The sequence below is a fragment of the Mustela erminea genome, chromosome X (genome assembly GCF_009829155.1).
Source record: "Mustela erminea isolate mMusErm1 chromosome X, mMusErm1.Pri, whole genome shotgun sequence".
Taxonomy (NCBI): Eukaryota; Metazoa; Chordata; class Mammalia; order Carnivora; family Mustelidae; genus Mustela; species Mustela erminea.
The window spans coordinates 92,604,483-92,619,033 of record NC_045635.1 but is presented as its reverse complement, the minus strand read 5'-3'; the positions used below and the strand labels follow the sequence as shown (position 1 = coordinate 92,619,033).

Below are 14,551 nucleotides of genomic sequence, written 5' to 3'. Positions count from 1 at the left end.
CCAACTCAATGATCTACATAACTGTGTAACTGCATTGAGAGAACCCATCTCATCACTTCTCCTTGGAACGTGTACCAGGGTGTGTCTCTGGTGGTGGGGGCGGTGAAGAGGTGGTAGTGAGGCACTCTAAAGTTCAGGTTTTTTCATTGAGATTTGAAGCTGACTTAAAGAGAGGATCAATGAAGGACCATTGCAGATTTGAAATTCAAGCCCCTGGAACAGCCTGTGAAATGCTCACAGCAGAAAAGTGAAGGTATAGCCCTTTTGATTCCTGGAACTCAGTTTATCCCAGGTGTGATTTGGGTTGGGATGGGTTATTTTTGACCTGGGGGTTGGCTTTCCATCTCTGGAGGGGTTTCAGAAGCAGTAAGAATGATTTTTTTTTCTCTTTTTTGCCTGGAACAGACTGAGCTTGGGATTAACACACTAAATAACCAAATGTTGCTCCTTCTGTTTAACTGGATTAAGTGTTCAAAGTCACAGAGAGAATATGCAGTCTTGGAGGGTCCAGGGCTTGACACATGTTCCGAAGAATGGTCCCCAGCGCTGGAGTTCTATGTGTCATCCTGGACATGTGTTATTTTATCCATGTAAGTATATATTTTTTCTCTAAATCAGTTTGCGGGTTTGTGTAGGGGTGAGTCAGACAATCGGGGGCTCAAATTCCAGTTTTGCCACTCGATGGCTGTGTAAGCCTCAATTTCTACATCTGTAACACTGGATAATCCCACCTACCCTACAGAGTTGTTTTCAGAATTCGAGGAGATAATGTGTGTAAGGAATTTGACACACAATTGGTACTCATAATCATCAGCTAGACGAATCCCTGAGAGCCATGAAAAGGACAAATGGTTACAGAGGCACTCACCACTGGATGGTACTCACCCAGGCAAGCAGGTGCCTGCCATTTGGCATCACAAGCAAAGGGGCTTTGACCAGTAAAGCATTAGAGTAGCAAATGCCATGGAAATAATTGCATAGTTATGTAGAGAATTACCTCCGGCCAAGAACACCTGCACACAACATCCAGGGGCACAAGTAAAGTTTAGAACAAAACAGCAACACCAGAGGTTTCATAGTTTTCTTTTTTCCTTGCAAAATAAGACTCCAGGAAGAACAAAAAAGATTTATAGATTAAACCGCCAGCTTCTCAGAAGAAGGGCAACATGCCAATCAATCATGTCTTAGACGCATGCCCCTACTTAGGTGCCTGTGGCCTAAAATCAAATGGGTACAGCCCAGCTCAAACTAGACATCTCTTGGCACAGCTCTCTTACTGTCACACGCTGAGATGGAAAAGCTCAATATAATCGCTCTGTCTTTGTAATTGTCCTATTTTATTTTCACCTGCAAAAGCTCCTTGGCAGATCCTCGCCTGTCCACATCCATCTCAAGACAACGATTTAAAAAGTCACGGAACACAGCTGACAGTCTCTCGGGATTCTGGAGCTCTGGGGTTCCATTAGTGGCTATCAGATATAATGCCTACAGGAAAGAAAAAAAAGAGGAAAAAGAAAAAACAGAAAAATCCATTCAGCACACACAAATTAGGATCGTGAGTTGGCACAGAAGGTACAAATCCAGTTCCTTCCAGTTTAGACTCTGGGTCTTAAAAGTTCCATTTTAGAGAATGACACTGGCATATATTTCAAAGTGTCTATAACATTTAGAAAGCATTCATTTTGGCAGTAACTGAGGTGACATTGAGGGGCCCCACCCTGAAAACGTTGGAAATAAAGTTATAAGGTTGTCCTTTTGAGAGTTAAGGCAGTACAAAGCCACTTATAATGAATGAGTGATTAACCACCTAGGGAATTAAGCCTAGGGATTGCCTGTGCATCTGTGACTCTGAAGATTTGGGGAACATGGGTACACCCAATCATGTTGACCTGCGTACAACCTCCAGAGGGCATGGTGACGAAAGTGATTGTAATTTACTAAGTGTTTATCTTGTTTGAAGAATGCCGGTGAGCCGACCAGGAATGAACAGAGTACATTACAGAATTAGAGAAGCACAAAGAACCAGAGGATCGTAGGGCCTGGATGAAAAGTAACCTGTGAGACCCAAGGACTCAAGTACTTTTGTCCTGTGGCAGATGTATCCCTATAGATTAGAATAGATTTCTCATGAAGGTCTACCAAGAGAAAACATGAGAAAAGTTGATATTAGGAGTCTTGAAATCTGACAAGTATGCATCCTCTGTAAAAATAACCAGTTGCTAATAGATCTCTGAGATTTTTGTTCTGTAGGGCTGGCCCCTGAGAGAATAATGGACTCACGGCATGCTGATGGAATCCAGGGTCCTTGCCTTCAGGGGCGAGAGAGGGATCCAGGTCCCTGATTAATTCACAAAGATAAACCCATCTTTTGAAGGCTCATGATGGCCAAAATAAGATAGATACCCAAAGATGAGTAAGAGGATGCCCTGCTTTCAAAGAGCACACAATTGAGTGAGGGAGCGAGACATAAGTAGCTATAATACAGTGAGACAAGAGCTAATGGAAGGATAGAGTAAGTGTTTAATACAAGGAGGAAGCCATTTACCCTAGAGCTCAGAGGAAGCTTCACAGAGGAGGTTGGCATCTGAAAAGGGTTTTGAAGGATAAGTAAGAGTTTTCCCTACAGGTATTGCCACCAGGGTTATGTCTGCCTAGATGAACAGTGCCTTAACTGTTTTGAAGCCATGCTCCCTCCTGAATTTGCTTGGGTTTTGTAGCCAATTATTCTGCCCCCTACCCCAACCCTTTTCCCCTTTGCCCACAATGGCTCCTACTATTATTATTATAAGTATTTCTATCAAAGTCCTTTCCTGGACCAGTTTTCATCAGCTGATACAGACTTGTCTCCTCCCTCCTGGGAATTTCCACAGGTGTACGTTAGAAAAGGTTAGGAAGGGCTGTTTTGTCCAGTGGCTGTCAACCTCTAGGATGAATCAGAATCATCTAGAAGGCTTGTTAAAACAAATTCCTAGGTCACCCATAGAATTTCTGAGTCTGTAAATTTGAAGAGGGGCCCAAAGGATTTGTATTCAAACAAATTCCCTGTTAATGTGGAAGCTGCTGGTTCCAGGACCACACTTGAGAACCGGTTTAATCCACCTAGGTAATTAAAACAATGGACCAAACTAAAAGTCCTCAGAATTCCTTGCACATAGGAATCACCTGGGGAAATTTAAAAGACCCATGGGCCCAGTTTCTCACCCTAAACCAATGAAGTGGAAACCTTTGAGGATGGAAGGCAGGCATCGGTGATTTTTAAGTTCTCCAGGAGATTCCAATTCATAGCCAACATTGAGAACCACTATCCCAGGACTTGGGGCCCACTTAACCCAGAATCTCTGCATTGTAAGCTCACCAGACACAAGAGCCCCAGAATCTCATAGAGGGAGATTCTCTAATGTGGTGATGGCTGAGAACTCCAATGTCGTAGGTTTCTATAGAGTACGATGAAACTTTCTGGTTTTTCCCCCAGCACATTAAAAACAAAACAAAACAAAACAAAAAAACCCAACACATGTAAACACAGCCTCCTCCAAACCAATACCTTCTTCCCTCTACCCCTCCTTTGTGATTTTTCAAGTCCTTTGCTGATGTACAGCAAATGTACAGGGTGGCCATTGGGACTTCCAAGCCAAGATATAAGTCAGTTGTGCATCTAGTCTTGACTTTAAAAAACAAAAACAAAAACAAAACCAGAACAGTATGAAATAGGAATGCATTTATAAACTGCTTTTAGGAAATCATCGATTAGGCTGAAGTGATGCATGAACATAGCAGATATATTACATTAAGTTCAAACAGGGTGTTTCTGTTCTTGGACGATTAGCATGCGAAGCACCTGTCCTCACAAACCATCTTTGTTTCCTTATTATTAAAAGAAAATCACTTGCCGTGCATATTACATTTGTTGCCTCCTGCTGAAACTGTCTTATTTCCACTGGCCACAATTCCACCATGTTCACTGTCCTTTACTTGCTTTTTTTTTTTTTTTTTTTCTGCTCTGTAGCTGTGCCCAGTCCTAAGCATGCACATGCACACCCACACCCACAGCCACATCCCCCGCTTCTCTCCTTCTCCACGCTCCCTGGGTCAGCCTGCATGCTTACGTGCTTTCATTTCCCTGCCTTCCTGTCAGCATTGTGGCTCAATACATTCTCCTCCACGTAATCTCATTCCTCATGAGTACGCATAGTCCTCCTCACCTTTCTTCAGCTCATGCCTCATTACCTCAGGAAATGCATGCCCCTCTTTCCATTCCATTTAGGAATTTACAAATGACCTTCGTCAGAGGTGTGCAGCCTGAGTAGGGCTGGGGCCCCACGGGAGCACGGGAGCAGAAAGCTCTGTGATCTGAAGGGGAATCAGCATATGGAGCCAATGCCATGAACCTCTAGAGTGCTTCACAGAGAACGCATGTCCTCTTCTGAATTTCTACCAAAAGAATGACTCTGGTGTTTGCTGGGCTTGATATTTTCCCAGGGGTTTTCTCTGGGTGGAAGGATTACTCGTGACTTTAGGTTCCAAACATATTTTTTGATTTTCCAAATTTTCTACAATGGACGTGATAGCTTTTATTATTTAAAAAAAAAAAAGCCCTCCAAAACATTACTGAAAAAATAAATGTAAGAAGCTATGCCAGCCAAACTTGACACAGAACTCCTCATCTATGTTTTTTGTCTTCCGAGGATTAAACCTGCTTTTCATCAAGTTCTACCCCTTGAGGGAAACAAAAACCCAGACGATTTTTTTTTCCAGCTATTGTTTTCATTTTAATTGCAACAGTATTATTTCCAACTAATTTCCATTGTAAAAAATCCACACTTTCAGTTATATTAGGGGCTAAACTGGCCTTTGTGGAATGGCCTGGGAATATACTCACCACGCATAATGCCGCTTCTATGGGAAAATGAACTCTGAGTTCCAAATGATTAACTGAAAAATGAACTTTTGGAACATGGCCTGTGCGTAAGCTGGGTACTATCTTTGTAAAAAGAAAATTGCTACCCACTGCCTTGCTAATGGGAGACAAACACAGTTGTGGCTACTACAACAGTCACAGCAGAAAGGGTTTTCCTAACAAAGTCAAGTCGTACAGAAGGGAAGATTGAGGGAAAAGAGAGGCTTGAGGGATCACGTTTGGGTTTTATCTGAGTTAGGGAAAACACTCAAAGAAAATGAGCTGGCTGTTATAAGAGCTCTTTGTTGGCTACCCCTCCCCAACTGGGATCCACACATGTGGTTTTCCAACTCGACTCCCCCAAAATTCCCCTTGAGAGCAGCTGAGAAGGAAAAGAGGCAGGACGGGGAGATACCCTGTAAAGACATTGAGAGTCTGTGCCCCCACGTATCGGTTTCAATCTAGACAGTTTCCTTTTTTTCTCTATTTCTTTAGGCTTCCAAGCAAGGCTTTATTTGAACCTAGGGCTTGCTGCTATTGTCCGAAAACCAGCAGTCCACAGGATATAGTAAGGATCCTGGGGCGTGGCGTGCACGGTCCTCCATGACTGGGCCCCTTGCCACCTTTGTCGTCCTCAGTGTGTGCCCTTCTTTCCTCGAACTCACCTAGGTACACACATTGGCCAAAGCTCTCATACCATGCAAGGCAATTTCACTGTCCTATTAAATCTGCCTACGACACTGGCCCCATTTCCCTGAAATGCCTGGTGAAATTCTCTTTGCCCTTTAAGCTCTAGTTCACATGGCATTTCCTCTTTAAAGGCTTCTCCCTCTCTCCCGGACCCAGAGGGTGACCAACACCTTGGTTTTCTGGGGACTGTTCTAGGCTTTAGTAGTGAACCCAAGCAAACCAGGAGCGTGGGTAACCCTGCAGATAGAGTTAGCCATTTGTTCCCTCCTTTCAGCCACCATAGCTGTTCAGACATCCATTTTCCCATTGTATTGTAAACACCTGTTGCTTGTTCCCAGGCCTGCCTTCCTGGACTGTGAAAGAAGGAATTGTGTCATGGGTATCTCTGGATTTTATGGCTGCTAGCCCCAAACGGATGCCCAGTAAATGTTTTTGTTGCTGAACGAAATGAGAGCCAAAATATTTGAATCAATTTCACCGAGCTGGGAATGTCCCAGACTTGGCTACACAGCGTATTATAGCTCAGAGCCTAAAGGGAACTATTAAACATATAAGAAGACACACAGGAAAAAAAAAACAAAAAAACAAAAAAAGAAGATACACAGAGAATGAGCAAAGGCACCTTTTCTGAGTCGCACAGGCCTGGCACGTGGTAACTTCTGATGACCTGCCCCTCAGTGTGGCAGAAGGAAAAGAGCTCCAGGAGCAGGGTATGGAAGGGGATGGCATCAAAGGGAGGGAAAACTGGAAAAAGATGGCCACAACATGGTAATCTGTGGGGCGGGTAAACCCAGAGAGAAAGGGGAGAGAATTATGGTCTCTGGAACTTGAAACATAGTTCAGAACTGAAGTCTTCTCTGACTGATCTTGCACAGAGATAGTGCTCTTGATTAATCTTTTGCTACATCATTAAACAAGATCTGCCTGATTCCCTCAGTGAGGCAATGCAGGCCTTGTGACCTACTGACCTTTTCTGATAATGTGACAAAGTCCACCTTAGGGCCAAAAATGGTGACTTTCTTCATGGTGGTATCTATGTTACCTGTAAGTTTCTGATATTCTGGAATTTTTTTTTAAAAGATATATTCATCTATTTATTTGAGAGAGAGAAAGAGCATGTGCACATGAACAGGAGGGGCAGAGGGAGATGGAGAGAGACAATCTCCAGCAGACTCCCCGTTGAGCATGGAGCCCGACACAGGGCTCGAACTCACAATCCTGAGAACATGACCTGAGCCCTAAACCAAGAGTCAGGCGCTCAACCGACTGAGCCACCCAGGCATCCCTGATGTTCTAGAATTCTTAATAACTCGAAATCTCTTGGCAATCACACACAAACATCACAATTTTCACTGACCCCTATGTGCAACTAAAATTTACCTAAGTCTTCAGAGAAAACTACCCTACCCAGTTGAAGGAATAATTCAATTGACTTTGTTGGCAATCTCCTCAGTTAAAAAAGATCAATGCTGTCATCTTAGAAGTTACCACATTTCTCCAAAGAGGACCCCAAACAAACCATATGTACCCAATAAATTTTCATTAAGGCAGTTTTGCAACAGGACTAACCATTTAATTAAAAAGCTTCAGTTTGTGACTTAAGTTCATTATAACACTTTATAAAGTTTGGATTAAGATGCTAGAAAACAAACCAGAGGACTTAACATGGCAATGTGTTAGTAACCATGAGAGTCTCCGGCACTGATCTAAAGAATCAATTTACAAAGACGACGGGGTGTGGTACAAACATTTCTTTCTAAGTTCAACATTTGGGACCCAAAACACATTTTCCCATGGAAATTATGTTATGCGTGGTGAAAGGCTCCCAGCCTAGCTGACAAAAATCTAACAAAACAATCTAACTGAACTATAAGACCAAGAGGGCTTTTCATCTGTGTCTCAGTATCTCTATAAATACTATGTCCATCTAAAGTATTAAAAGGTAACATTTATTCAGTGATTCCTATCAGGTGACTTAATCCACACAACAATCCCCTGAGGTAGACTTGATTATGACTCCTAATAGACAGATGAAGGGACTGAGGGCTGTGGGATTATTATAACTTGTCCAGTATCGCACAACTACCAATGAGGGAGCCAATATTTGAATCCAGGGAATATGAGTTCAGAGTCTGTGCTTTTGCCACTGAAAATACCACCTCACACTGTTCCCAGTCTCTGAGGAAAGAATTCTCCTAGCAGAGGCAGACAAGGGCTCTTCAAGAAATGAGGCATGGTCAGCAACTTCACCTCTACCTCTACAGAGGAAATGGACTCTCTTGAGGTCAATCATTCTTCACTTGTTTGGAAATGGGGAGAAAGGGCAGGTCCACACTTAGAAGGTTTCACACTATATTCCCCGGGGTCTATAACCATGTTGAGAGTTTATAAGCAGCTCGTACTCTTGTTGTTGCCTATAGCCTCCTGTTATCCTGGTTCCTTTCTCATTTTAGAATTTCCAACTACCTTTGAGTGTTTTACGAGAGTGATTTAGCAATGAGTGACTTGACAACTTATGGCTTAGTTTACTCATGACCTGGGATTTCAGAGGTCAAAGGCCAGAGCATACTGCTGCCTCTGATGTGTTTATGGATTTCATGAAAGGTCCTGACACTTCCTTCTCTTTCTTTTCTTCCATTTCCTTCTCTCCTTCCTTCCTTCCTTGCTTTCTCTCTTCCTTCCTTCTTCCCTCACTCCCTCCTTCCTTCCTTATGTTTTCTCCTTTCTAAGAAGAAAGTGAATGGGACCAAATGTGTAAAAAGAAGTGACTACTTTATAACTGACGTTTTCTTCCATAGGTTGACTTATTTATCCCAACAGTCCAGTGTGATAACTGAATAAGCATTATGGCATAATTTTGTTACCTACTTGTCTTGCATAGTAGTTCTCAGCTGTCACCAAAATACTGTGGTGGTGGTGATGGTGGTGGGGCTTGTTGTTGTTTAATCCTTAAAAAGTCCTTTAAAATCAACCTATTAAAGACCTTTTCCCTTACAGGTTGATGGCAAAAAGTAATTGGGTAACACTGACTGATTAGGTGTTGGCCTTGCTTTAGAGCTCTCCCTTCAAACATCAAGGACCGACTATGGCCAGAAAATAAAGACCAGATGACTCTGACAATGGGTGTGCTCGTTCTAATCTCTCAGGATTAATAGTGCTTATCAATAAACACGGAGCAAGCAATGTGTGCTCAGGATGAAACCCTGGGCAGCCTGAGTGGCAACCCAAGGTTGAGAACCAGAGGGGATCTGGAAGTGGGGATGGGGGTAAGTATGAACACAGACAAGAAGTGAAGCAAAATGGAGCTAGACATGGAGAAGAAAAGCTGCAAGAAGCAGAAGGAGGAGACGAACACAGGGCAAGTACAGGGGCCAAATGACAATGGGCAGAGAAGGTGGCTGGTGGGACACTGGGGAAGGGAAATGAAGACAAAGCCTAAAGAACTGGGGAGGCCCAGGGCACCTGATCCTCACTCTGCTGCTGTTGCCCCACTTCTCTGGTCTTTCCAGATAAAATTTCTCAAAGCATTATTTACAGTTTTGCTGTACCAACTTTCCCACCTCCTATTTTCTCTTCAACCCACATTGAATTTCTGGTTCTAAGGTACCACTGAACACTATAAATTTGCTCACATTTCATTTCAGAACATGAGAGCTGGTAGGGACCAACTCCCCATTTCTTTGGGGCTTTTCCAAATGACCGTATTAGGATCAAAATGGCTCGAATGTGGCATGATCTGTGAGCCAAACATTAGATTGCTCACATAAACTGGTTTCAACTGCTACTTCATATGCAGTTCGTCAGCTGAACAGCCCTTCACCCAGTAGCATGGGATTGATTCTTCCCCTGTCACACCCAAGAGTACAGTGTAGATCATGGATCCCTGGAGCATTTCTATCACCATGATGCTTTTTCCAGGTTTCTCACCCAAGGGTCCTGTCAGAGTGGGGCAGCCCGGTTTCCTCTACAGTAGATTTCATTCCCATCCTGATCAAGTGTCTTCACTTAGTAGGAAAAGGGGGATCTTCCTTCTTTATGGGACACATATTTATTCAGGAGGTGATGAAACACCTCTGAGCTCTTTCCTGGAGATCACTTCCCTGAAAGCGCTCCTGAAGACAATACCCACTCAAACCACAGCTCTTCTGGCAGTCAAGGAAGGCTGGAGTTTATCTGTAGCCTAAGAACACAGAGTTAAGAGACCCGTGAATTTCTCCTTTCATTGAAGTCATGCTTATGTGGAAGACTAATACGGAAAACAAATGAAAGAGGACCTGTGTTGGTGGAATCCAGAGCCACATGACCTCCCCCTTGGGCCCTTTAAACCCAAGGAGCTCCACAGAATTCTAGGGCCTTGTGAAGTCCACTGGTGACCAACAATCTCATCAACTTCCACTTGTTTGGAGTGCTGAGGAGATGGAGGTCCAGCAGGAAGTAACCCATGCAAGATCATGGAGCTCCTGACTGGCAGACCAGGGAATAGGATTCACTCTTCAAGTCACATAATGTGTACAGCTGGTAGAGACAACAGAAAGATCTTTGTCTCATCCTGTCACATTTATCGGCCACTCCTGGATGAAAAGTGATGCTGAATTTTGCCATCTAAGCACTGAGGCAATTCCTTATGGAAGGAGAAGGAGAAGGAGAAGGAGAAGGAGAGGAGGGTCAAGAAGAAGAAGAGGAGTTGGAAGAAAAGGGAGGAAGGGAGGAAGGAGCAAGAAGCACCAAAAAGATCAGGCTGGCTGGGATGATGTTAGCACTTTGCTTCTCCCAGCTACAGAGATAAGACTGGCTTTGTCAAGTTAAACTTTCTCTGCTGAGAGGTTTGGGTAAGATACCTCAGAGTATCCTTTTACCAGAATGCAAAAGGTCTTCTAAAATGATGCTGAAGCCAGGTTAGAAAAAGTCAGAAATGTTCTTTAGTTATGAAGAAAACTCAGATTTTTCTGGGGGAAGTAATTTTCCCTTGGCAAAAACACAGATTTAAAAGGCCATAGAATCAGGTATGCCAATGTACATTTCACTAGGCAGATGCCCAACATCACACTTCATGATTCGTCTATTTAGAAGGGACTTTGATTTCAAGGGACCTAACTAATTTGTTCAAGGTCTGGTACCTATTAGGGCAAAAGGCATATGCATCCTTGGCTTATTCCCAAGTTATGCTTTGAGGATACTGAGGAATGATAAGATGATATTAGGATAAGGGCATATCAGTCTTGGCCAACAGTAGGCCCTGGTCACCCCATTTTTTAATCTTTGTTTCCCTCCCCTTTGCCTGGCCAGAGTCTCAGGTTTTAGCTTGCTGTGGAATCAATTTCTTCTCTGGCTGTCTTCTAGGTCGTAACTCACCAGTTTGAGCTGTCTGCTTCTGAATTACAATCTAAATGAGACTTGCAGCTTTCCTATGGCTAGGTCCCATTTTCCTATGTTAAATTCCTGACAACCAGTGATTCTTAAGAGCTGTCTATCCTTTGACAGGCAATATTTTTTTATGATTAAAAAGAAACCCTGTTACTGTTCTATAATTATTTTAGTTGCAGTTGTCCCAACTGCCCCCTCCTCTCAGGCATAGGTTTGTCCTCAAAGTAGGAGGAGTGTCAACAAACCATCAATAAACCTTGCTGTTCCATAGTGGTTTACGGAAAAAGAAGGGAATGCTCCCAGCTCTTCCTGAAATACATTCAAAACAATATTGACTGAGTGTTAGCAAAGTATGCTTGCTTCTCTGGCGCTCAGGAAGTTTATGTCTGACTTTAATTCCAAATGAGCACGCGCCATCAAACCCAGACATTCCAATCCACAACACAGGTTCCAGTGGTTGGAGGAGCTAGAAGCACTTTGGCCCTTAGTTGCTGTTTTTTAGTTGCTAGAGATTCCCTTTTGCTTAACTCCCTTCTCTAGACATATAAACTAACCAGAATTTCCTTAGCTCTATAGTAAAAGAAATAACGAATATTTGTGTAGTGCTTTAAGTGTGCGGAAAGTGAGACTAAGAAGTCTCGCAGGGCTGATTTTAGATTGCCTTCTCTCTGGCCACACAGGTAATTCACTCCTGATCATGGGTAGTCACACTGATAGCTTTATCATCACCAATATGTGCTATGTACTCAGCAGCTAGCACATTTTAAAGATAAACTCCACATTTTAGGAGAAGTAAAACTGAAAAAGAAATGGCGTATCATGAATGTCCCTGCTGAGCTAATGCCATTTCTTTTTTTATAGTGTTCCTGGACTAGTAAGCCAGAAAATGCCAGAGTGCACCAGGATTTCAACAAGGCTTTGACAGAGTAATATTGATATAAATATAGATACAGATATCAATATATAGATGTACCTATATATCTATATCTATACTAGAGGAAATGGAGAAATGAAGACAGAGTAAGAGTGTGTTCTTTTTTGGTTAGACAACCATGTTCAAAGAGGGTTGATGAAGAATTGTTTTCCAGCTTAGACGGTGTTCTAGAAAGTGCTTGCCACAGAGCTTTGTTTCTGGTTCAGTCCTTGGTGGGAGAAGCTGATAGCATTTGTTCTTAAAGCTCCATAAGTGATTCCAATGCACAACCAAGGAGTAGACCCACTGTTACAAGGTCAGTGGTTCACATCATACACTAATGGTTTGAGCATTCAGATGTTTCTTAATACCAGGAACTGTCTTCCAAATAGCCAATGCTTGCTACCATTTCATCGATGCTTAAAGCAAGGGCTGAAAGACAAGCCTGAATGTTCATTTCAAGTAGGGTGAAGGTTTGAAAAGTACACATAGTAAAGGGATCCACCCACAGCCAAGTAGGGACTTCAACTGGATGTCACTGAGACATTTCACAAATGTCAGATTCCATCAAAATCCATTGACAAGAACAGCCCAATTACCTGTGAATACAAAGTTCATAAAGAGACACTCTTTTGGTGCTGAAAAAAACAAATCAAAGATTTGTTTTATCTAGATGATTGTTCCTCTTTACTTATAATCAGGTCATTATAAGCACAGGTTTTAGAGTACATATCTCCAATCGACAAAAAAAGTTGGGAAGATGAGCAGAATGCTAACACTGATTTGTATATCCACAGGGGACTTTTGATTTCAACCCTGATCACTTTGGCAAACAGAAAGAACAAGGCACTTTATTATTGGAGACCACACTAAAAATGTCCATGGGTCACAGAACAACATGTTCAAGGCCAATTATGTCGAATGCAAAGACTTCAGGCAGTGGGGAACGGTAAGAAGCTTGTCTCCTTTCTGTCTCTGGAAGGGTACCAACCTCATAACATCAGTACAGTTAATAACTCTATGACCTTTAAAAGGCATTTTATGAGCAAATTAGGTCAATTAGCACTGAACAATTTACATTAAAAAAATCCCAACCACTTTGTAACTAGGGGGGAAGTAGCTAATTCCTTGCATCAGTGATATGTTAACTGGCAACATTCACAAAGGGCTTGTTCCGTTTCAACAGACACAACAAAGACACACGCAAAAAACCCAAATGAAAGGTGAATAGCCTTCAAACATATAGCCTGTCTTCACCTTTAACCTGTTCCGTTCAGTGTTAATCTGTTCATTGTAATTTTACAGGACTCTGCAGAGCCCTCTGCTCTTTGCAGTGATCAGAGTGTAGCCAGTGTGAAGGGGAAGTTTTTGCAGAAGTGGGGAGTCCAATCTCCCTTTATGAATGTGTAAAAAGCACTCTATGGATCATTTCTCACCTTCCTATCGTATAATCTCTCTCTGCGCACACAAACACACACAATACATATACACATATTTCCTACAATGAGCTAGACAGTGTGCTAAGTGATTTACATGTATTATTGTATTTAATTTTCACACTAACTCTGCAAGACAGGTATTATCCTCATTTTATACAAAAGAAACAGGTTTATAAAAGTTTTAAGTGACTTGTTGAAAGTCCCTACAAGAGCTTGTAGGCTGTGAAGCTAGGACACACCAGATCTACCTGACTATAGGGACCGAATTTTTTCACAACAACGTGCTACCCTCTATTCTACCCACGCTGTCTTCTTTCCACTTAATTCCTTCTTACCTCCTCAAAGCCCAAAGGGGTGGATGGGTGGATGGTAGTACTGGAAGGATCTCAGAGAAAGAAGGACTAACCTACCTCTCTTTTCTACCTCTCCCGAAGCTCTACAATTTTCCAATCCTCCACACATAGCCTGGCCATTAGGATCCAAGAAAATACAGGCTCCTTATGAGCTCCTGTTGGATCTTTTTCTCTCCAACTCCTCTATGGTTTCGGTGACTACATTTTTTAAATCCCAAATAAGGGCATACAGCCTGAGATGCTGTGGTGTCTTTAAGCGAACACGAGGGCAACATATCTGAAATCAAAACTAAGAAAGTACTTGTGGTGCCTGGCAGAGAGTGAGAGGGCTGGGTCAATATGGACCTGTTGATTGATTGAGTCATTGGAGGCTGATCACACACTGAGAGTAATGAACAAAGTTAGTCCAAGTCCTTATCAGTGGAATTCAACAGGGTGGTCTTTCTGACAGGTCTTTTTGTTATAGCCTTAATGTAGGCTTCCTGAACCTGGTGGCTTGTTGTCTGCAAGTACTTGTTTAGCTACAAGGCTGTGGATTCTAAGAGACAAGCTGTTCATTATGAGTTCTAATCCTAGGCTAGAAGATGCCTATAAAGATTAAAACTTGTTTCCTTTTTTTCTAACAATTAATGGCCCCGCTAAAGAGTGATCAGTTGTAATTGGGGAACTGAAGAAGGTAATAAATGCATTACTGAGACCAGCTGCTTTACAGTGCCATTTATTTAATCCTCAAATTTTGCAGGTTGTAAATTACTCATTAGAAGACAGAACGCAAAATAGCTATAATCCGTTTAGTGCCTCCAAACTCCGAAGACTTAGAGGAGGAAATCCATGGAAACAAGAGGCCTGATGTGTTCTTTCACTGCTATTCCTTAATGGGCAAAGGTGGTTAAAC

At 42.5% G+C, this 14,551-nt stretch overlaps 1 protein-coding gene across 10 annotated transcripts in view; it reads right to left on the bottom strand.

The window, feature by feature from the left end:
* The window catches only part of PAK3 (p21 (RAC1) activated kinase 3), a 239,921-nt gene that overhangs the window by 4,625 nt on the left and 220,745 nt on the right, over nt 1-14,551 (bottom strand). For 7 of the 10 annotated variants that reach the window (XM_032330607.1, XM_032330603.1, XM_032330610.1 and 4 more), the window contains 2 exons: nt 1,348-1,485; nt 886-1,013 (listed from right to left, as the gene is read on the bottom strand). In XM_032330607.1, the coding sequence (XP_032186498.1) occupies nt 915-1,013; nt 1,348-1,485 (237 nt within the window). In that variant the 3' untranslated portion in view covers nt 886-914. The remainder of the gene's footprint in view (nt 1-885; nt 1,014-1,347; nt 1,486-14,551) is intronic. The other 3 variants (XM_032330609.1, XM_032330611.1, XM_032330613.1) reach the window with 1 other exon arrangement.